Below are 23098 nucleotides of genomic sequence, written 5' to 3'. Positions count from 1 at the left end.
GAAAACCAGGGCAGAACCCAAAGAAAGGTGGAAAAGCAGCTTTTAGAAAGGTGTTTTTATTCTTTGGGGACAAAGCCGGGTTCTGTGGGTGTAGAGTTCTCCAGGTTCTCCAGGCTGCAGGCCCCAGAGGTTTAATCAGAACTTTCAAACAAAACTGGAACCTTTCTTTTTTCCCCTTGTTTATTTGTAGTCCTTGGGCAAACCATTGTCTTTCTTTGAAAGAAGGAAAATAGTCCAAACATTTTTCTTTTAACTTATTTTTTTAAGGTTCGGGGGCACATGGACAGGCTTGTTATACAGGTAAACTGCATGTCACGAGGGTTTGTTGTACAGATTATTTCATCATTCAGATAAAAAGCATAGTACCAGGTAGGTAGTTTTTCGATCCTCACCCTCCTTCCATGCTCCAACCTCAGGTAGGCTCCAGTGTCTGCGGTTCCCTTCTTTGTATCCACGTGTACTCAATGTTTAGCTTCTACTTGTAAGTGAGAACATGTGGTATTTGGTTTTCTGTTTCTGAATGAGTTCATTTAGGATAATGGTTTCCAGCTCCATTCCTGTTGCTGCACAGGACATGATCCCATTCTTTTTTATGACTGCATAGTATTCCATGGTGTATATGTGCCACATTTTGTTTTCTTTTTTTTTTTTTTTTTTTGAGGCAGAGTCTCGCTTAGTTGCCCAGGCTGGAGTGCAGTGGCATGATCTCTGCTCACTGCAACCACCACCTTCCAGGTTCAAGCGATTCTCCTGCCTAGGCCTCCCAAGTAGCTGGGATTACAGGCGCTTGCCACCACGCCCAGCTAAGTTTTGTATTTTTAGCAGAGACGGGATTTCGCCATGTTGGCCAGGCTGGGCTCAAACTCCTGACCTCAGGTGATCCACCGCCTCGGCCTCCCAAAGTGCTGGGATTATAGGCGTGAGCCACTGCACCTGGCTGCCACATTTTCTTTATCCATTCTACCACTGATGGGCATTTAGTTTGATTCTATGACTTTGCTATTGTGAATAGTGCTGCCGTGAACATTTGTGTATATATGTCTTTATGACAGAATGCTTTAGATTCCTTTGGGTATATAACCAATAACGGAATGGCTGAGTCAATGGTAGTTCTGATTTAAGTTATTTGAGATATTGTCAAACTGCTTTCCACAATGGCTGAACTAATTTTACATTCCTACCAGCAGTGTATAAGCGTTCCCCTTTGTTTGCAACCTCACCAACATCTGTTACTTTTTGACTTTTTAATAATAGCTATTCTGACTGATGTGAGATAGTATCTTGTTGTGGTTTTGATTTGCATTTCTCTAATGAGAAGTGATGTTGAACATTTTTTCATATGCTTGTTAGCCACGCGTATGTCTTCTTTTGAAAAGTGTCTATTCATGTCCTTTTTCCACTTTTTAATTGTGTTGTTTGTTTTTTGCTTGTTAGCTTATTTAAGTTCCTTATAGATTCAGCATATTAGACCTTTGTCAGATGCAGAGTTTGCAAATATTTTTTCCCATTCTATAGGTTGTCTGTTTACTCTGTTGCTAGTTTCTTTTGCTGTGCAGAGCCCTTTAGTTTAACCATGTCCCATTTGTCAATTTTTGCTTTTGTTACAATTGCTTTTGGGATCTTTGTCACGAAATCTTTGTCCATTCCTATGTCCAGAATGGTATTGCCTAGGTTATCTTCCAGAGTTTTTATAGTTTGGGGTTTTACGTTTAAGTCTTTAATCCATCTTGATTTTTGCACCTGGTGTAAGGAAGGGGTTCAGTTTCAATCTTCTGCATATGGCTAGGTAGTTATCCCAGTACCACTTATTGAATGGGGAGTTCTTTCCCCATTGCTTATTTTTCTCTACTTTGTCAAAGATTAGATGATTGTAGGTTTGTAGCTTTATTTCTGGGCTCTCTATTCTCTTCCATTGACCTGTGTGTCTGCTTTTGTACCAGTACCATGCAGTTTTGATTACTGTAGCCCTGTAGTATAGTTTGAAGTTGGGTAATATGATGCCTCCAGCTTTGTTCTTTTTGCTTAGGATTGCTTTGGCTTTTTGGGTGCTTTTCTGGTTCCAAATAAATTTTAAAGCATTTTTTCTTTCTGATTCTGTGAAGAATGTTATTGGTAGTTTGTTAGAAATAGCATTGAATCTATAAATTGCTTTGAGTAGTATGGCCATTCTAACAATATTGATTCTTCCTATCCATGAGCATGGAATGTTTTTCCATTTGTGTCATCTCTGATTTCTTTCAGCAGTGTTTTGTAATTTTTGTTGTAGAGATGTTTCATATCCCTAGTTAGCTGTATTCCTAGGTATTTTATTCTTTTCGTGGCAATTGTGAATGGGATTGCGTTCTTGATTTGGCTCTCAGCTTAGATGTTGTTGGTGTATAAAAATGCTACTGATTTTTGTACATTGATTTTGTCTCCTGAAAGTTAGCTGAAGTTGTTTATCAGATCTAGGAGCTTTTGGGCCAAGACCATGGGGTTTTCTAGGTATGGAATCATATCATTTGCAGACAGAGATGCTTCGACTTCCTCTCTTCCTATATGGTTGCCTTTTATTTCTTTCTCTTGCCTGATTGCTCTGGCAAGGACTTCCAGTACTATGTTGAACAGGACTGAAGTGCCTTGTTCTAGTTCTCAAGGGTAATGCTTCCAGCTTTTGCTCATTCAGTATGATGTTGGCTGTGGTTTTGTTATAGGTGGCTCTTATTATTTTGAGGTATGTTCCTTCAACGCCTGGTTTGTTGAGGGTTTTTAACATGAAGTCAAGCTGAATTTTATCAAAAGCCTTTTCTGTATCTATTGAGATGATATGTGGGTTTTGTTTTTAGTTCTGCCAAACCTTTTCTTTTAAAGCCCAACGAATAAAACCCATCACGTTTCACAAGACCACCCCAGCAAGCAGGCAGGAGAGCTAGTATTAAAAGTGAAATCTTTTGAATTTGTAGTACCTTTTCTTTTCCAAATCTAGCTGAAATTTCTCACTTGTTTTCCTTTCGATGAAGCTAACCACCGGCATTTCTCCTAAGAAATAGATATAAAAAAGTTTGATATGGTTAAAGTAGGAAGTGCTAGCTCCTAGAATATCTCTGGATATTGCTGTCCCTTGTTACAGAGCATGAGCCCTGCCCAAAGACTGGAGTGTAATGGCACAGAAATGGTCAGGAGCCCACTGAGCCAGGAGTACAGGAGGCTTGCAACAAAGTTTAGCAGGGGCCTGTTGCTATCACTGGGTGGAGGGACAGATGGGAGAACACTCACACCATGGAATCATAGGCAGCCATTAATAAAAATAAAAATAAGCCATATTGTTTGGCTTGTAGGGATTTCCTTGGGTATTGCTGAATTTACATTAGGATGTAAAGAAATGTTGGCCAGGCGTGGTGGCTCACGCCTGTAATTCCAGCACTTTGGGAGGCCGAAGTGGGTAGATCACCTGAGATCAGGAGTTCAAGACCAGCTTGGACAACATGGTGAAATCCCGTCTCTACTGAAATGCAAAATTAGCTGGGCTTGGTGACAGATGCCTGTAATCCCAGCTACTCAGGAGGCTAAGGCAGGAGAATCGCTTGAACCTGGGAGGCAGAGATTGCAGTGAGCCAAGATCCTATCACTGCATTCCAGCCTGGGTGGACAGAGCAAGGCTCTGTCTCAAAAAAAAAAAAAAAAAGAAAGAAAAAAAAAGTTAAAAAAATGTATATAACAGGACTCCAAATGTGTATGTTTGTATGTGGTCATGTAAGAAATTGCTAAATAAAATACAGGGTGCCCCAGTTAAATTTTAATTTCAGCAAAACAATCATTGCATGGAACATACTTATACTAAAAGCAATTCTTTGTTTCTCTGAAATTCAAATTTGACTGACTGTCCTGTATTTTTATTTGCCAAATCTGGCAACTCTGTTATATAAGGATGGAGAAAATTGTGAAAGGAAATATACCAAATCGTGGGAGGCCAGGAAAAAAGGCACTAGTAACACCCCCAGCAAATATGAAATCAACGCATTTTTGTAAAATTATATGCTTATGTGCATACATAGATGCATAAGGAAGTTAAAAAAAAAGGTTTTGGCCTACTAAGTCTTTTGTAAGGAGCATGCATCATATACTAAGTGAAAAAGGCAAGTGGCAGAGTAATAGGTATAGTAAGATAGTATGTGCAGAAAAAGAAACGAGTAAAACCTTGTTTAGGTTTGTATACACAAAGAGAGAGCTTTGAAAAGATGCCCATAAGACTGTCCAAATTGGTATCTCAGGGTACGGGTTGGAGAAGTAGGGTTAGCTTTGCTTTTATACTTCTTTAGATGATATTATGTTAACTAGCTCCAACAAAATCTAGTACTTTTGTATTTTGAAAAAAAAAATTTTTTTTAAGTGAGGCATTTAGTCTGGAGCTTAAGAGCATAAACTTTGGAGCTATATACATGGGGACTCAGGCTGGATCCTGCCACCCTCTAATTGTACAGCCCTTGGGGAGCTACTTTACCTTATCACTAAAATGGGGATGAAATACATGCCTATTGTTTATGATGAAGATTATAAAGAGCTCTGCATTGTAACTGGCACACCATGGTTAACAACGTCTAATGTCAATTGTTGTTATTACTAGAAAATAACCTAGGACGGGCGGGGCGCGGTGGCTCAAGCCTGTAATCCCAGCACTTTGGGAGGCCGAGACGGGCGGATCACGAGGTCAGGAGATCGAGACCATCCTGGCTAACACGGTGAAACGCCGTCTCTACTAAAAAATACAAAAAACTAGCCAGGCAAGGTGGTGGGCACCTGTAGTCCCAGCTACTTGGGAGGCTGAGGCAGGAGAATGGCGTGAACCCGGGAGGCGGAGCTTGCAGTGAGCCGAGATCACACCACTGCACTCCAGCCTGGGCGACAGAGCGAGACTCCATCTCAAAAAAAGAAAATAACCTAGGATGTAAAAATCAGGATATTCAGGGAGATGCCTACAAACCCTGATCTTCTTGAAGCAAACCTTGATCTGCTGGAGGTAAGCCACCGACTGGCTTAGGATCTTGACCAAGACATCTCATCTCTGGGCCTCACTGGCATGTCTACACCATGAGAGAGATAGACTGGGTATCCACTGCTTTATTCGTTTACTCAACCGTTTTGGGGCACTTGCTGTATGTCAATCCCTGGCCTAGAAGCTAAAGACACAGAGATGAGGGACCTGGCTCCACCTTCAAAGACCTGGCTTGAGTCAAAGGTGACTCAGTTTCTCGGAGGTGATGCAAATAAACCAGGTGGTAAGTGCTACGAGAGAGTGCATTTGGGCACCCAGAGAAGCAGGAGTCAGAGAAAAGAGCCTTTTCAGTCACAACATTTGTTGTGGCTTTCAGATGTTGGATTTTTTAGAGACACTGTGCAGATGGTGTACAGCACGGTAAGCAGAAAACAGAGGCTGAGTACCTGATGTTGATTTAGGATCGGCAGGGGAAGCAGGATGCCACACTGAGAACATCTCCTTAGAATGTCATAGGCTGTTCTATCTCCTCTAGGGGAGCTGGTCCTGGGTTTGGGCTCTGACATCAAAAGTGGATCCAAGGTTTTGTTGTTGCCTCTTGGTGCTTTCTTTGATGAACTTTCAGAATGAAGAGGAAATCTGTTTATACTAATTGTCTTCGGACGAACATCTTTCTTCATCGTGGAGGTTTGATTTTCAGCAGCTTGACTTGGAAGAGATGAAGGAAGAATTTTTGGCTTTCCAACAGGAAAGCATTTCTTAAACTCTGAGTCCGGACAACATTTACCCTGCAATTGTGAATAATATATCAAATTTTAAAACGACTTCAGCTTTAATGGTCAGAAAATACAGTAGACTAGATAACACAAAAATTCCCACTGTAAACACTGTTATATGCTGTATAAAATGTGACAGACATTCAATTTAATAGCTGGCTTTGCGGGAAAGAAAGAAAATTTTGCATTCCAGGAATGAAGGTCTGACTGGTTGCTATGGTTTGAATGTGTCTCCTCCAAAATTCAGGTGTTGCCAACGTGATGGTATTAAGAGGTGGGGCCTTTAGGGGTGATTAGATCATGAAGGCTCCTCCCTTGTTAATGGGATTAGGGTCCTTATAAATGAGGCTTCATGAAGCATTTGGCTCCAGCCTTCTACTCTTTTGCCTTCTACCATGCTAGGAGGCAGCAAGAAGGCCCTCACCAGACACCAAATGGTAGGTGCCTTGATCTTGAACTTCCCAGCCTTCAGAGCTGTTAGAAATAATTATCTGTTCTTTATTATTACCCTGTCTGTGATGTCCTGTTATAACAGCACAAATGGACTGGTTAAGCACAGGAGTTGACACTGGTTATGGGAGACGCGGGGTCAATTTTGTAACTAGGGGCTTGGATGAGAGGAAATCCCATTCACACAGGAGGGGAATTGGAAGTAAGACTCTATTGACCCTGCATAAAACTGGAAGCTTTAAAGGGTAAATTGTGGTGGGTAAGAGGAAAAGTATCACCTAATGAGAAAAGGAAGGTGGCAAGGAAGCCTTTCTTTCTTGGGCCGGTATTTGAGTGTGGAGAAGAAAACTCATGCCCCTGAAAACTCAAAATCACAGGTCCATGCCATTCCTGTGTTTGGCATTAGGATTTACTTTAGCCTCATGGTCTGGGAATCCCTGAGCAGAAGAATTAACACAAACATTGAGATGTCTGGCAGAAGCAATCACAAAATTCCTCTGGAGGGACAAGAGCCTCAAAATAGGTCATAGAGGATCCTCATAGGTAGAGTCCCGCCACATAAAAACTCACAATCCAAAATTACAAACACACAGGGAAGCAATCCACCTTGAGTAAGAATCACAGACACAAAAGTAGTAAGATTAGCCTCCAAGAAGTTCAGGTTATGCAACTATAGGATAGAGACTGTAAAATAAATTAATAAAAAATGGTTAACTCTGGGAAAAGAATAACATCTCATGAAAAACAGAATAGGCAAATTAGAAATTTTCTAATTTGTAATTAACAAATAATAACTTTATATATTCATGTGATATTTTAATATATGTATATATTGTGGGATGATTAAGTCAAGTTAATTAACATATCCATTACTTCACATACCTATCTTTTTTTTTTGTAGTGAGAACAAAAATAGGCAAATTTGAAAGAAAGATAAACTGAACTTCTAGACATGAAAAATGCAGGTATTGAATCTAAATGGATGGGCTAAAAACAGCAGATTAGATTTGGCCAAGAAAGAATGAATGAACTTGGAGATAATTTGAAGAAATTACCCAGAATACAGGAGATAGAAATAGAGAAAATATGAAAGGTTAAGAGACATAAGGCTATTAAAAGGGGAAAGATTACATGAAAAAAAGAGAGACATGAAGCTAGAATGAGAATGTTTAATACACATGTGTTATGTTCCAGAAGGAGAGTTGAGAGAATGTGGGAGAGTTGGGGAACGTTGGGAATTCAAAGAGATAATAGATGAGAATTTTCAGACGTGATTAGTGATATAAATCTTTATATCAAGGAAAGAGAAATCCTGAGCAGGAGAAAAGCAAACACATTTGAGTACATTGTTCTGAACGGAATGAATAAAAATAAATCTACTCTTAAATACATTACAGGTAAAAGGCAAAGAGGATCTTGAAATCAACTAAATAAAAAGATTACATACAAAGGAATGGCAATTAGGCTGAAAGAAAATACATCAACAGCAATAACAGAAGTGGGACAGCAGTGAAATAATCTACAAAATGGTAAGAGAAAATAGCTGTTAATCTAGAATTTGATATTCAGCTAAACTATCATTCATGAATGCAAAAAACAAAAAGCACATTTTCAGGCAACTGAAGATTTACTACTCAAGGTTCTTGGTGAAGAAACTGCTGAGATGTGTTTCAGGAAGACAGAAATCTTACCCAGAAGGAAAGCTTAGGATCCAAGAAAGAATGTGAGCAAAGAGAAAGGTAAACTTGCGAGTATATCCAGCTGGACACAGTGGCTCGTGCCTGTAATCCTAGCACTTTGGGAGGCCGAAGTGGGCAGATTACATGAGATCAGGAGTTTGAGACCAGCTTGGCCAACATGGAAAAACCCCATATGTACTAAAAATACAAAAATTAGCCAGACATGGTGGCACACCCCTGTAGTATCAGTTACTCAAGCGGCTGAGGCAGGAGTACTGCTTGAACCCTGGAGGCGAAGGTTACAGTGAGCCAGGATCATGCCACTGCACTCCAGTCCAGGCAACAGAGTGAGACTCTGTCTCAAAAAAGGAAAGAAAAAAAGCAAAAACAAAAAACTTGTGAGTATATCTAAACAGGCATGAGTTACATAAATAACAACAATAATCACTAAAGAGGGGTAGTATGAAAGCAAAATGAAACAAAATTCTGGCAGTATTTTCATGTAAGATAGGAGTAGAGGATCAGCATTAACATGTTCTCAAATTTATATACTGTTTGTAAGGAGAGTAGAGCTAATGACTAATTTTAGACTTTATTAAGTATTCATATTAAAATGTTAAGGATAACTACTGAAATGATAGAAACAGAATGTAAAATTGCTGAATCAGTAGAAAAGAAGAAAGAGAATAAAGAAATCTTGCTCAATCCAATAGAAGACAAGGGAGAAGCAAGCAGCAGCAGCACCAGCAGTAGTAATGAACAAGAGTGGTAAATGCAAGGCCTCAAAACAATTGGGGAAAAATTATTGTTAATGTCATTGAGAGTGATAAAGGCATCGTGATTAAGAAAATGACTGTATTTTTGAGATATGAAAGAATGATGGTGAAATAACAGGATATCTTGGATTTGCTTTAACATACTTTAGAAAAAAGAAAACAGAATAGTTCAAGTCTGGAAAACTTTTGATTTCCACATGTTAACAGCTATTTTCTCTTAGCACTTTGAAGATTATTCCACTGCATACCCACTTCTATTATTGCTGTTGATATATTTTCTTTCAGCCTAATTGCCATTCCTTTGCTTGTAATCTTCTTCTTTACCTTTGCCTTTTATCTGTAATGTATCTAAGAGTAGATTTATTTTTATTAACTTTGTTTAGAACAACAACTGTTGTATCTGGGAGTGAATACATGAATGTTTATTGTATTAACTTTCTACTTTCATATTTGTTTGAATTTTTTTGTAATTAACTTTATTTCTTTTATTTTTAGTGGACAAGTAATAATGATACATGCTTACAGAATACAGAATGATCTTCTGTACATGTATACAATGTGTAGTGGCCAAATCAGAATTGTAATAAATTTTTTTTTTTAAATTAAGATGGTCAATAGATTCTATAGCCACTCAAGCTATCATTTTCAGACATATAAGGTCTTAAAAATTTGCCTCTCATGCTTTCTTTCTCAAGAAACTATTTAGGATATGTTCTATCAAACAAGGAGTAACCTAAGAAAGAGAAAGATGAGACCTGAGATTTGGGAATCAGAACTCCAACCGTGGAGAGAGTGGAAGAAATTCCAGACCAAGAGCTAATCATCAAGCCTGGAGAATCACATGCTCCCAAAATGAAATGGATAGACTATCTGATGTGTTTAGTTGTACTCAGGGGAATTTTCATATCTGCTAGAGAATATTAGGGATGATTTAATGATAAGTACCTAGAAAGTGAAGCAAATGAAAAACTGAAGCAATTATTAAGTCCAGGGAAAACAAAAAGTTGTAGGAGAAAGCACACATAATCACAGTTCATGTGGAAAACCATTTATAATGTTTATGTGGTTATACTAATGTAATATTGAATATTTATTTAACCAGAATGAGTGAAATCAATCAATTGAAAGGATGAAATGAAGAACTTTGGAGGTATGTGTGTGGGATGGGTGGTATAAAAAAGTGAAATCTATATTCCTAAATCCTTATGAGTCAACAGGTAATATCTAAAATTGGACAAAATGTAAGAAGGTTCTTTAGACATATGAAGGTGATTACTGGAAGAAACAGCTAAAAGTGAAAGTAGAGTATTTGTGTGTGGGGAGTAGTTAGCATGAAGGGGAGCAGTGGGGCTTATAGTTTTACTGAGGTGGTGGGAGATAATTAACAAGGGCCATCATAAGTAAGTAAATTAGATAATATGTTAGAAGTTGGCAAATGCTATGGAAAAAAAATAATAGAAGAAGGTAAGGGGGTAGTAAATATGTGATGGAAAGGGGGTTGCAATTTTAAATAGGTTGTTGTGGTACATCTCCTTGAGCAGGTGCCATCTGGGTAAACACTTGAGAGAAGTGAGAGAGTTAGCTCCTGCAATAAGGTGGGGAAGGTGAAGAGGTAGCTTCCAGCCAGAGGCAGTAGCCAGTGAAAAAGCTCTAAGGCATAGTATGCTCAAGAAACGATCAGGAGGCCAGTAAGCTGAACAGGAGTAGTACGTGAGATCAAAGAGGTGATGAGATAGGAAGGGAGGCAAAGATGACATAGATCTCTAAAGTCACTGTAGTTTTGAGTTTGCATAAAATGGGGCAAGAATCAGTGCAGATATCTGAACAGAGGAGCCAAACAATCTGACTTGTATTTTTCAGGGATCACGTTGACCACTGTGATGAGAATAGACTGCAGGGGGCAAGGTGAGAAGTAGGAAGACTGTTTAGGAGACTGCTGCAGCGTCTGGGCTAGAGAAGATGATGGTTCATATCAGCAACATGGAGGGAAAGAGAAATCGAGAGTGAAACTGAGATTTTGGCCTGAACGACTGGAAGGATAGAGTTGCCATTAATTGAGATGGGCCAAGCTGTGGCAGAGAGGATTCCATTTCAGATGTGTTACATTTAAGATGTCTATAAAGCATTCAAGTGAAGATGCAGTAAATAGTAATATACAAATCTAGAGTTTGGGGAGAAAAGCCTAGACTGAGCTATAAATTTGGAAGTGTCTGACTACATATGGCATTTTTAAAAATCAGGAGGTAGAATGAAATAAAGCAGTGAATATAGGTAGAGAAGAGACCAGAGACTAAGCCCCAGGGCCCCTCAAAATTAAGAGGTTGGGGAGGTAGAGAATGAGAGACCACCAAGGTCATTGAAAACCATAATAGTATGGTACCCTGGAAGCCGAGAAAGTACGTTAAGGAAGAGGGAGTGATGAGCAGTAAATGGTCCCCATAAATTGAGAACTGAGAACTGAGCATTGGATTTAGCAATGCAGAGGTCATTGATTTTGACAAGAGTAGATTTGGTTACACTGGAGGGCAAGACTGGAGTGGGAATAAGAACGGGAGAAGAAAACATGGAGGCAGTGACTATAGACAACTAGTTCAAATGTTTTTCTGAGGAGGGCAACAAAGAAGCAAGATAGTAGCTTGTAGGAAATGGGATCAGAAGTATTACATGTTTTTCTGGTTTTAGGTCATGTTAATAAAAAGTTAAAGACTGAAAACCACAAACCACCTAGTATACATGATTTCAATCCTTAATTTTCAAAAATTAAAAAAGAAAATTATTTTCGTGCAAGGCCAAAGATTCACCACTGATATATACATACTCAGTAGTGGTACCCCTTTAAAAACTTATTGTAAGAAATGTTAGGACGTCCTAGAGTTTTGAGACTTTGTTGTTGCCTGTGGGTACAGCTCATTTAACCTCTCCCTGTTGCAGGACAGAGAGGGGAGAATTGCTGGAGCAGTGTAGCGAAAACCTTGTGTGACCTTGTGTAGGCAGAAAGAGAGGATATAGTATACCAGTAGGAGGAGATAGGCTTTAGATGGGCACAAAGAAAGTTCCTCTATGGTTAAGAGGTGGGAAGGCAAAGTGAGTGAGTGTGGATGCTGCAAAGGAGATAGATCTGGTGTTGGCTGGTCATGGATGTCTTCTTTTCCTGAACGAGGATAAACCATTATCCCCATTTTCCTCCAAAGAAGAAAGAAGCTCAGAGAGGTTACACAGCCAGTAAGGGGCAGAGCAGAACTAAAATTCAGAGTTTCTGAGCACAAATCCAGTTCCATGTGTACTGGAGCTCCCCACCTCCCTGCAGCCTTCAAATAAGTATGTAGGTAGGGGCCTTGGTTGCCAGGCTGAACATTTGAAGGGGAGTCGTCAGCTTCACTCTTGTTTGGGTGCTCACCAAGTATTTTCTCATTCAAATAGAAGACATGGACCACTTATAGCATCGAATAAACATCAGTACTAAGGAAAACAAGTCAGTAGGCGATTTCCATGTTCAGCCAAGGCTGAGAATCCCGTGGCTGGGGCAGCGCATCTCAGACTTGACATGCCTGGGAAATCATGTGACCCTGCATATTCTGATTGAGCATTTCTAGGGGGAGGGCCTGAGAGTCTGCATTTCTAACAGGATCCCAGGTGATGCTGATGCAGCTGGTCCACAGACTGCACTTCAAAAAGCAAAGAGCTGAAAGGTGAAAACAATCCAAATTTTATCAACAAGTAGAGAAACAAAATGTGGGATGAAAAAGGCCATTAACATTGGGAAGCCGAGGAAGGCGGATCACCTGAGGTCAGGAGTTTGAGACCAGCCTGGCCAACATGGTAAAACCCCGTCTCTACTAAAAAAAAAAAAATATATATATATATATATATAAATTAGCCAGTCATGGTGGTGGGCACCTATAGTTCCAGCTACTCGGGAGGCTGAGGCAGGAGAATCGCTTGAATCTGGGAGGCAGAGGTTGCAGTGAGCCGAGATCACGCCACTGCACTCCAGCCTGGGCGACAGAGTGAGACCCTGTCTCAGAAAAAAAAAAAAAAAAAAAAAAGGGCCATTAAAAGGAATAAAGTGCTAATACACACCACAACTACAACACGGGTAAACCTTGAAAATATTATGCTAAGTGAAAGAAGACGGTTATATATGACCACATAGTATATGACTCCATTGATGTGAAATGTCCAGAATAGACTAATCCATAAAGATAGAAAGCAGACTAGTGGTTGCCAGGAACTGGGAAGATGAGGGAATGGATGGTATCTGGTAATGGGTACAGGATTTCTTTTTGGAATGATGAAAATATTCTAGAACCAGATTGCACAACACTGTGAACATACCAAATGTCTCTACAGCGATGGCAAATTTTACATCATATGTGGTTTACCACAACAGTAAAAACAAACAAAAAAGAGCAAAAAGCTGGATCATCTCTGTGGTTTGTTTAGTTTTGATATTCTGTAGTTTTAGGAACTGAAGTGTTCAGAAAGGTAAACAACTTTCTGCCCAAGGAGAAGAGTTCTTTGGAGAGAAGTCTTGGTAAGTTTCCCAAAGGGGAAATGCTTCATTCTGTGCAAAAGAAGGGAGCAACTTGGCACAGCAGTGCACTAAAAGGCACTTAGGGCTATGGAGGGAAGAGCCTGTGAGTGTTCCCAGGCAAAATCAGTCAGTCAGTCAATCACATAACTGCATCTCTACAAAGTCCTCTTTTTGCACCAAGCCCTGAAATCAGGAAAATGGAAAAAGTCATTCAGTTTTGTAGGAAACTCACAGTCTGACAGAGAAGACTCCCACATGGGACAGAAAGCAGTAGGACAGGCCCTATTGAGGACCAAATTGCAATGTCCAGGCCGTGAAGGTTGGAGATGGTCAGAGGTGATTAGGGGGTGTTGAGAGTGGTAAGGGAGGCCCCTTTGAAGGGCTGGGCACAAATGAAGACCAATTGTGTGTGCTTTATTAGCCTAAACGAGTCACTAAAATATCTTTTTGAACAAAGCAAAAAATAAATATAGGACCCTTTAATACTCATGCTATGTAAAATTGGGCCCAGAGTCTGCCTTTCCTGTGATACTTTTCAGAATGTGGACGAACTATTGGCACCACCAGAAAATTACTAACTGCTACTCACCATATGGTGGAAATACTTATTTTCTGGAATCATTTGGTTGCAATAATGACAGTAGATTTCCCTTTCAGGAGCTGAAATTCTTTCGCCTGAATAAGCAGAGAAACAACAACACCTTGTCAATGGCTAGCCCAGCTCTCCCACACCTGCCTACATGGCCTGTACTCATGAGCGTGAACTGACCCCCGGGCCTGCCTGGCCTCGACTTTTCTGCGCTGCCGGCATCCTTGACCACACAGGCAACTCGTGGCCGAGTCATCCACATCATTTCCTTTACGGCCGCAGATGTGCACTCAGGGCAGCAGCAACCCTAATGGACAGACATTTTCCTGGAGCAGGACTGGTTTCTGAGGCGATGAATGAAGCTGTAGCTGCGGATGCCAACCCACTCCAACCTGACTGCTCTTTCATTCCACCAGTTTCCAGCCTCTGTGATCAGACCAGGTGTTGGTTGAACACATCTTTGTTGATGGTGTTGAAGCTGTGTTGTGTTGTGTTGTGTTGCACTGAAGTTGTGAAGATTGTGTTTGATTCTGTTGAAGTCCAGCCATGCTGGGATGAAGGAAATGGACATGACTCTCACACTTTTCAGGTTTGCATTGGCCAGTTTTGCCCTTGGATTGATTGTTTATCAGGAGAGGGTTATGGACTGGGGAGTTTTAGACTCTCTCCCATGTTACCAAAACAACCAGCAAATGCACCAAAGGATCTATCACACTGATGGTTGTGTGACAGTAAATATACCCTCATAAAGAGGTGAGTGAGTCAAGTGAACATAAAATGGTACCAGGGAGCCAATACATAGGCCCCCAGGCCAGGAGCTATCGCCAGCTCCCTTCTGGCCATTGCTGATAATGGAAAAAGCCTTAGATTCGGTGCCAGGAAATGTGGGAGTCCAGTCTTATTTCTGCCTCTAGCAAGCCCCTGCTTTATTCTGTGTGTAGGTTTCTCATCTGTAAAAGGATGCAATGGATCTCTGCCAGGCTAGGATTGTGCTGGAGGCACTTAAAGAAAGCCCCCTGTTTCCTAGGATTCCCCATGGTCTCTCTTTTCTTTTCTTTTCTTTTTTTTTTTTTTTTTGAGACAGAGTTTTGCTCTTGTTGCCCAGGCTGGAGTGCAATGGTGTGATCTCGGCTCACTGCAACCTCCGCCTCCTGGGTCCAAGCAATTCTCCTGCCTCAGTCTCCCAAGTAGCTGGGACTATGGGCGCCCGCTACCACGTCTGGCTAATTTTGTATTTTTAGTAGAGACAGGGTTTCTCCATGTTGGTCAAGGTGATCTCGAACTCCCAACCTCAGGTGATCTGCCCGCCTCGGCCTCCCAAAGTGCTGCGATTACAGGCATGAGCCACCCCGCCCAGCTTCTCCGTGGCCTCTTTACTCAACTCTGTGGCAGCCAGGCTCTAGCCCCGGCCTCCTGGTCTCCCTGGACCAGTCATTTGAAGACCATAGCAGATACACAGGAAGGCCACCCTGAGGCATGGTTTAGAATTAGAATAGTCAGATGAATTGAGATATATACAGCAAATACACTGTCATCCATCCTGTTGAGAGCTTCCTTTCCTTGCATCCCATCCAGGAAAGGCTCTGGCCCTTGGAACGTCTCTCTTCCACCCCAGTCGTGTGCTCACCTTTCCTGAGCTGGGCCTGTTCACTCCGACAGACATCTGTGTGCTGCGCGAGCATTCGGCGCATGATGAACTGGCCACAGCCTGGGCAGAGCTCTGTCCGGCTGCCGCAGAAGGACTCGTGGAGCTCCAGCTTGCTGAGTTGCATGTCCAGTTCGCAGAACTTACACTCAACAGGGCGCTCCTGGCACTCATTGGCCTGTGGGAGGGAGCAGGAAGGGCATGACCACTGGCCTTTTTTTTTTTTTTTTGAGACAGAGTCTCACTGTGTCACCCAGTCTGGAGAGCAGTGGCTTGATCTTGGCTCACTGCAACCTCTGCCTCCCGGGTTCAAGTGATTCTCCTGCCTCAGCCTCCTGAGTGGGTGGGACTACAGGCATGCGCCACCATGCCCAGCTAATTTTTATATTGTTAGTAGAGACGAGGTTTCACCATGTTGGTCAGGCTGGCCTTGAACTCCTGACCTCGTGATCTGCCCACCTCGGCCTCCCAAAGTGTTGGGATTATAGGCACGAGTCACTGCACCTGGCCGATCACTGGCCTCTTTGACTGTAGGCAGATCAAGGACTTGTGCCCATCTCCCTAGGGAATTGCGGCCAATACGAGAAAGCAGATGAGAAGGGCCAGAGTGGGGGACTGCCCTCCGGAGATCTGAGCTCTGTTGGACTCATGGACCACATGGGGCTCTTACCTTATGAAACTCCAGCGAGGACTTCTGCATGCTCTGCTGACACATCGTACACCCAACCTAAACACACACACACACACACACACACCAGATGTGGGTCCACCCAGCACCCAGGGCCTGCCCCACATCCACTTTGGCTCACAGTGTTCTGGGTTTCGGTCTGTGAACTCCTACAGGGCAGGGATCCGGTGTGCCTACCTCAGTCTCTCTCTAGCACCCAGCCCAGTGTTCAAGAAGTGGTTTGTCAGACCAGTCTGAGTTGCAATGGCTGCCTGAGCTTGAGTATCTCCAGAGAGACAGATCAGGGGCCCCAGGAGGAATGGACATGGAAAGGCGGGAAATGAAGCTCAACCTGACTGCCTTCCAGGGCCTTTTTCACGTCCTCTCTTTAGAGATCTCAAGAGAACAGCCAACCTTTCCTGAAACCAGAACCTCTTGCCTGTGCCAGATCCATAAGCCTATAGGGAAAGGATTGGAAATGGGAAAACTGGAGGTAGACTCAGATTAGCATGAAAAGGCAGGATTAACATTTCCTTTCCACGGGGCTTCGTGTGGAGGGGCTGAATGACTTCCCATGACCCTCAAGTGAGTCTCTGCCTGGGGGACTGGACCCTTGCCTTAAGTCCCCAGCCCTCGCTCCAACTCCCAGACCCCATCTCTCCTGCAGGGAGGACTGAACACTCACCTTGACTCCCGGACCCCATCTCACCTGCAGGGAGGACTGGGCCCTCGTCCCCCGACTCTCAGACCCCATCTCTCCTGCAGGCAGGACTGCACCCTTGCCCCGATTCCCAGACCCCATCCTTGCCACTTCCTCACCTGCTGGTGCTCAACCTTGCAGTGCTCCTCCATGTTTTTCCTGGAGACAGGCTCCTCACACTCCGGGCACAAGACCAGGAACCGCAGGCAGTGAGCCTCATGGAGGGCGAAGTGGGCAGAGGCTACGTGTCTTTTGCTACAGGGTCAAGGTGGGGGGATGGGAAAGCAGACTTATTTTCAAATTATAAAACATGGAGCTGTATTTCATACCCAGGGCTCGATCTCCAGAGGCCTTAAGCACTGAACATGTGATGATGATGACCTCCTGCCCCACACTCCCTGTGTGGGTCCAAAACCAGAACAGTGGGGCAGCATCGAATAAGAATAAGGACGTTCTGCAGAGCTCTTACATTGCTGGGGCGGGGCATGGGAAGGAGCAGGAGGGAGGAATTACCAAGGGGCACGGGGGAGGTTTGGGGGTGATGGTGTTTCATGGATGTGTATAACATAGGCCAACACTTACCAATTATTACCCTTTAAAATGTGCAGTTTATTTGTAGGTCAATTATACCTCTATAAGGCTGTTTTTAAAATGAAACATTTCACTTTAAATAATGTAAACAATTAAATTATTTCAATTTAAACAATTCGAGAGAAGTGCCAAATTCTCTTGAATCTTTTTTTCTTGTTTTCTGGTGCCCCTGTTTGGTCCACAGTGTTAGGAACACAGCCCTGCTAGGCTCATGCTTCCTGCCAGGGCCATGTCAACTTCCAGAATCTCCAAAGCGAGAGCTTCCCATCTCTCCTGCCTCCAGGTTCACCTGCGCTAACTCACAGAGACTGCGAGGTTCTTCCCAGAGACCACAATGCAGGAAGGGTTCTGAGCCTCCCACTTCCTGGGCAGGGCGTTTTTCTCCAACCATCCTCTTCACCAAGAAGCGCCCCCTTTCGGCTGGGCGCCGTGGCTCACGCCTGTAATCCCAGCACTTTGGGAGGCCAAGGCGGGTGGATCACCTGAGGTTGGGAATCCAAGACCAGCCTGACCAACATGGAGAAATCCCATCTCTACTAAAAATACAAAATTAGCCAAGTGTGGTGGCTCACGCCTGTAATCCCAGCACTTTGGGAAACCGAGGCGGGTGGATCACCTGAGGTCAGGAGTTAGAGACCAGCCTGGCCAACATGGTAAAACCTCATCTCTACTAAAAAAATACAAAATTAGCCGGACGTGGTGGCGCACGCCTGTAATTCCAGCTACTCGGGAGGCCGAGGCAGGAGAATCACTTGAACCCGGGAAGTGGAGGTTGCAGTGAGCTGAGATCGCACCATTGCACTCCAGCCGGGGCAAAAGGAAGCGAAACTCCATCTTAAAAAAAAAAAACAAAAAAAAAAACGAAGAAAGAAATAAATGACCCTTTTCACTTCCATCAACTCTTGCTCGTGGCAGTTCGGGAGAAGGGAAATGGGGAGCAAGGCTGCCCTAGCAGGGCTGCGTTCCTAACACTGTGGACCAAAGAGGGGCACCAGAAAACAAGAAAAAAGATTCAAGAGAAGTTGGCACTTCTCTCGAATTGTTGAAATTGAAATAATTTAATTATTTACATTATTTAAAGTGAAATGTTTCATTTTAAAAACAGCCTTATAGAAGTATATTTGACCTACAGATAAACTGCGGTAGCCATAAAGGCCCAGAGGACGAGAACAGTTGCATGCCCATGTCCCTGGCACATGGGGCGTGCCCAGAGAGGGACTGTCAAAGCCTCACTCCTCTTGATGTGAACAAGCTCTTTGCTTCTGCTCTGCCCAGGCAGCGGGCACACAGGCGGCAGCATTTTCCCTTCCTCTGTTCTCTCTCCTCTGCCTGGCCTGGTCCCTTCTCCCCCTGCTCCTCCTAGGCTGGTTGAGAAACCAGAGTAGTTGAAGGGTCTGGCTGGAGCAAAGCTCTCCGGGGAGGGTCCCACTCAAGTCCCTGCCACAGGTAGGGAGCTCTGAGAATGGGGCTTTTCCACGGGTCAGAATCCGCCCCCGCCCCCGCCCCGCCCCGTTAGAGGTGTGGTCCCAGCCCCCTGCTCTGTCCTCCCTGCTCTGCCCCACGGCTCCCTTTCAAGGAGGGTGAGAGTAGTCCTGGAGAATCTCCGTGGGACCCTTTCTTTCACAGACTGGTGTGAAGGTCAGAGTATCAGAACCCCAGATTAGGACCCAAGGTCTCACAAGTATGAGTAGCCCAGCTGGGACCACTGGCCGGGCTATTTGTCTTCAGAACAGTCCCAGGAAGCCTAAAATTTGGGGGGAAGGGGCTGCAGTGAAGTGGAGGTAATGCTGTCCACCCTCGCCCAGAGATTATCACGTTTAGACCCTCCTACCCTCGGGGCCCACGGTCTCCAGCTGCTTGTCCTCCTAAGTGTTTTTATGCCGGAACTACTTTCTCCTCCCTTCAGAAACAGCCCTATCTCCTCGGCGTTTCTCCCTCACCAGCCGGGGTCTGCTGCTGGAGAAAGCGCTTTCTTACCAGTTCTTGCACACCGAGAAGGCTCCTTCCATGTTCTGCTCTCTGGAGTCTTTCAGTTGAGTTTCGTTTCTTGCAGGCAAGGAAACAAAACTGAAAGTCTTCCGACGGCCCAGCCCACAGCTTCAGGGAGGGAGGAGATCCTACCCTCAGAATTCTCGGCTCAGGATTCCCCGTTGATTCCTGTGGCTGGACCCTCCCAGGAAGCCCCTCTACAGCATGGCCAGCACCTGCTGCCGCTCTCTGCGGTCATTCTTTGCTGCTATCACAGGAAGCCTGAGGCCAGGCTTCTCCTGGGCAGCAGCTTGTTCGCTTAACCTGGCTGACTGGCTTCGCTCTGTCTGGGTCTCCATCCCTTTTCCAAACCATCCACCTCCCACCCTTCTCCCCCATCTCCGGCTCCCTTCTGCTCCTCCCTCTGCAGGAAAGAGGGAACTTGCCGTGTTGAGCTTGAATGCTGTTCCCTAAAAATGGCTCCTGGACTTGAGGCGGTGAGGACTTCGCAAACAGCGTCCAGGGAGGCTCTGGGGATGCAGGGTAGTGTGAGCCCAGACCCAATCTGGTGTGTATCCTCCCCGGGGCCCTTAAGAGTTTTTGCAGATACTAGAAACAGCTGTGCTTACAGAAGGACTCTAAACAACGTCTGGAGTGATGACAAGCAGGCCCAGAGAATTCCCGAGGAGTCTGCCAGTGGGGTGGGTGCCGCCTCTCTGAGGAGGGTAACAAAATTAAGGGAAATGTCCAGGCAGGGCTCCAGCTTCCAGGCAGGCTCTAAAACTCAGGCACTAAATGAGAAGCAGTGCGTGGTGGTACTGATGATCACAGCGATAGGAGGGAAGCATGAAGGACTGCTTCGGCATCGTCTAGGTTCCAGGCACCGTTCTAAGCATTAGGTAGGCATTGTCTTCGTTTTAATCCCTCAGGTAAGCATGGTTGATTCCATTTTCCTGTGGAAAACAGAGGCAGTGACAGAGTGAGACTCTGCCTCAAAAAAGAAAAATGAAAAGAAAAAAAGAGAAAATGGAGGCAGAGAGAGACTAGGTCAATCACTCAACATCAGAGCTGGGATTCACACCAGGTTGATCTTATTCAGGTGTCTATGTACCTAATCAAGACCCCGTCCACCTCATTTGACAGCTGGTTGGGGTAGGGAGCACTTCACCAAGAGTCAGAGACTGAGGTTTGCATCTTATCTTGTTCCCTTCCTCACTGGCTAGGCAAGCTCCTTAATCCTTCTGACCCTCACTGCCCATTCCTGTCTGTCTCTGGGCAGTCTGTGAATATTAAGAATGAAAAATAAGCAGGTCGGGCGCAGTGACTCATGCCTATAATCCCAGCACTTTGGGAGGCTGAGGTGGGTGGATCGCGAGGTCAGGAGACCAGCCTGACCAACATGGTGAAACCCCGTCTCTACTAAAAATACAAAAATTAGCCGGGTGTGGTAGTGTGTGCCTATAACCCCAGCTACTCAGGAGGCTGAGGCAGGAGAATCGCTTGAACCCAGGAAGTGGAGGTTGCAGTGAGCCGAGATTGCACTACTGCACTCCAGCCTGCACAACAGAACGAGACTCTGTCAAAAGAAAGAAAGAGGGAGGGAGGGAGGGAGGAAGGAAGGAAGGAAGGAAGGAAGGAAGGAAGGAAGGAAGGAAGGAAGGAAAAAAGAAATAAAAACGAAGAGCTTTCTTTTCACACATTGTCTCCTGCTGAGATGGGATAGGGGTGGTGGCAGGGGTGTATAGATTGGACATCTTAGAGGAATGGAAGGTGTGGCCAGGGTATGGGGGTGGAATTAGAAGTGACCATAGGTTGCTTTTCATCTACATCCTAATTTTCTTCCAAGATGTTTCCTCCTGCAGACTGTCCCACCCACACCACCCCTTCCCTTCCCCATCAAAATCCCAGCAGTTCTTCAGGACCAACTCCTATGGCAACACTGATCTAGAACCTACCTCCTTCGTCTCTGGTTATGGTTAGTTGGCTGTGTGTCTGTTGTCTCAACTCCTCCCCATCCAGTCCCAGGCATGGGCGATTTGAGAGCCAGCTCTTTCTGACCAACCACCCCTGCCTTCCTGGAGGGACCTGTGGGCTTTGCGCTTATTAGGCAGTGCAGTACTGGGCTTTGCAGTAGCAGGCAGTCAAATGCTGACTGACCGGAATGGATGGGGTGTTTTGAGATAATTAAGCAGGAGTTAGAAATCTTCCCCCACTCACACAACAGCCCCGAGTCTGAGGGCTCTGCAAGCGGCAGCAATGGCCATTTTCTTTTCATTTCTCAAGATAACTTATATTACATAACGAATATATGAATATATGCTCTTTAAAAAAAAATAGAATATTACAGATAAAGCAATGTTTCTCTTTGACTACCATGGCTGTTCCTGGGCCATCACTATTATTAATCAGACAGTGTATGAGGAACATTCTGGTTAGCACAAAAGCCTGTCCCCATTTCCACTACAACATCAATCGGTGCCGTGGACTTGCATGATTTCATCATTCTGCCACCCGTCTTTGGCTGGTTGCCAACCCCAATCCCATTAAAAAAAAAAAAAAAAAAAAAAAAAAACTAGATGAGAAATGCTCTGTTGTGGGCTTAGAATTCCTTTCCAGGACACTGTGGCTACCCGCTTGGCCGTTGTTGGGAGTTTCCAGCGGTCTCATTGTGTCAGGGCCCGTGGGTCAGGGGAGGCGGGCGAAGGTTGTCACAGGAAGCTGGTCTCTCAGACGTGAATTGGCCCGGCTGGCCATGTCACCTTTGCAGGAATGGGGGAAAGGGGGAGCAGGAAGTCCTGGCTGGACTAGGACACAGGAATAATACACCCCTCCATGAATCGTTTTGAAGATCAGAAGAGAAATTGTGTGAGAGCTCTACTTGTACAATATGGAAGACAGGAGAGAATATTTAAAAAGGATTGTTTTAATAGTTGACTTTGAGAAGGGATCTTATTTCGGCTTTCTTCTTTTGAGGGATCACTACGCTAAGGAAGATGATGTAACAACAGAGACATTTCACTTCCCAGACAAAAATTATATGGTGCAATTGCACACACTTCTGTCGGTGGTGTCTTTAGAAGAATCCTGTGGTCAGAGTGGGCCCCGAGTCCCGGGAGATGTGTAGATTTCAGACTCCTCAAGCAAAACGTGTGTGGGTGGGAGTTTGTTTGTCAGACCACAGGCAATTGCATCAAATGACTAGTCTCTGGATGGCATTCAAGCCTGTGAATATCTGTGACTGTGTTTGGGGAAGACTGTACGCTTGGTTGGGCAGCAAAGACGGGGAATGGCCTGCTGGCTGCTGCTTAGTTGGCATGTGAAGGGGAAGGAAGCTTGTCATTAAACTCATGGGCAAGAAACAGCAACTCCATGGCATTCTCTGTGGGGAGTGACCAGTACTTTTCTCTTCCTTTCTTTCTGTGAGAAATCTCTTTTCACACATTCACATTTCCCCTGTGCCCCGCCCCGGGTTAAAACATCTCACCCACTTTTGCCACCAACCCATTCCCATCCAATCAGCAATCACAGCCCAGATGTCCAGGTCTCTTCCCTGACGTTTACGAGGGTCAGTGTTATGAGCCTTCTCCTTTTCCCAGATTATATATATATGGTAAAGAGATAAAGTCTGTCTCTGTCACTCAGGCTGGAGTGCAGTAGTGATCATAGCTCACTGCAGCCTCGAACTCCCAGGTTCAAGCAATCCCTCTGCCTTCACACAGACTACAGGCACACGCTACCATACCCAGCTAAC

At 44.2% G+C, this 23098-nt stretch overlaps 1 protein-coding gene across 4 annotated transcripts; it reads right to left on the bottom strand.

Moving 5' to 3' along the window:
* Positions 1-38: 38 nt before the first annotated feature.
* XAF1 (XIAP associated factor 1) lies at positions 39-19421 on the bottom strand. 4 transcript variants are annotated; one of them, XM_005582681.5, is made up of 7 exons: positions 19357-19421; positions 16908-17043; positions 16092-16148; positions 15404-15599; positions 13777-13862; positions 5419-5760; positions 39-3018 (listed from the first exon to the last, which is right to left on the bottom strand). In XM_005582681.5, the coding sequence occupies exons 1-7, from the start codon at positions 19386-19388 to the stop codon at positions 2962-2964; spliced, it is 906 nt and encodes a 301-aa protein (XP_005582738.4). In that variant the 5' UTR covers positions 19389-19421; the 3' UTR covers positions 39-2961. The 4 variants fall into 4 exon arrangements, with proteins under 4 accessions (XP_005582738.4, XP_045231431.2, XP_005582741.3 ...); XM_045375496.3 differs by lacking the exon at positions 13777-13862 and having other exon boundaries at positions 1401-3018; XM_005582684.5 differs by lacking the exon at positions 16092-16148 and having other exon boundaries at positions 1401-3018.
* Positions 19422-23098: the final 3677 nt, after the last annotated feature.

Source organism: Macaca fascicularis, chromosome 16 (genome assembly GCF_037993035.2).
Source record: "Macaca fascicularis isolate 582-1 chromosome 16, T2T-MFA8v1.1".
In the NCBI taxonomy this organism is placed as follows: Eukaryota; Metazoa; Chordata; class Mammalia; order Primates; family Cercopithecidae; genus Macaca; species Macaca fascicularis.
This window is presented reverse-complemented; position numbering and strand designations above follow the sequence as displayed.

Excerpts from the sequence above, each read along its gene's own strand:
- XAF1 (XM_005582681.5), bottom strand. The coding sequence starts at position 19,388 with ATGGAAGGAGCCTTCTCGGTGTGCAAGAACTG. Across the intron at positions 17,044-19,356 it reads TTCTCGGTGTGCAAGAACTG|CAAAAGACACGTAGCCTCTG; the intron begins GTAAGAAAGCGC and ends TTGACCCTGTAG. Across the intron at positions 3,019-5,418 it reads CGATCCTAAATCAACATCAG|GAGAAATGCCGGTGGTTAGC; the intron begins GTACTCAGCCTC and ends TCTATTTCTTAG.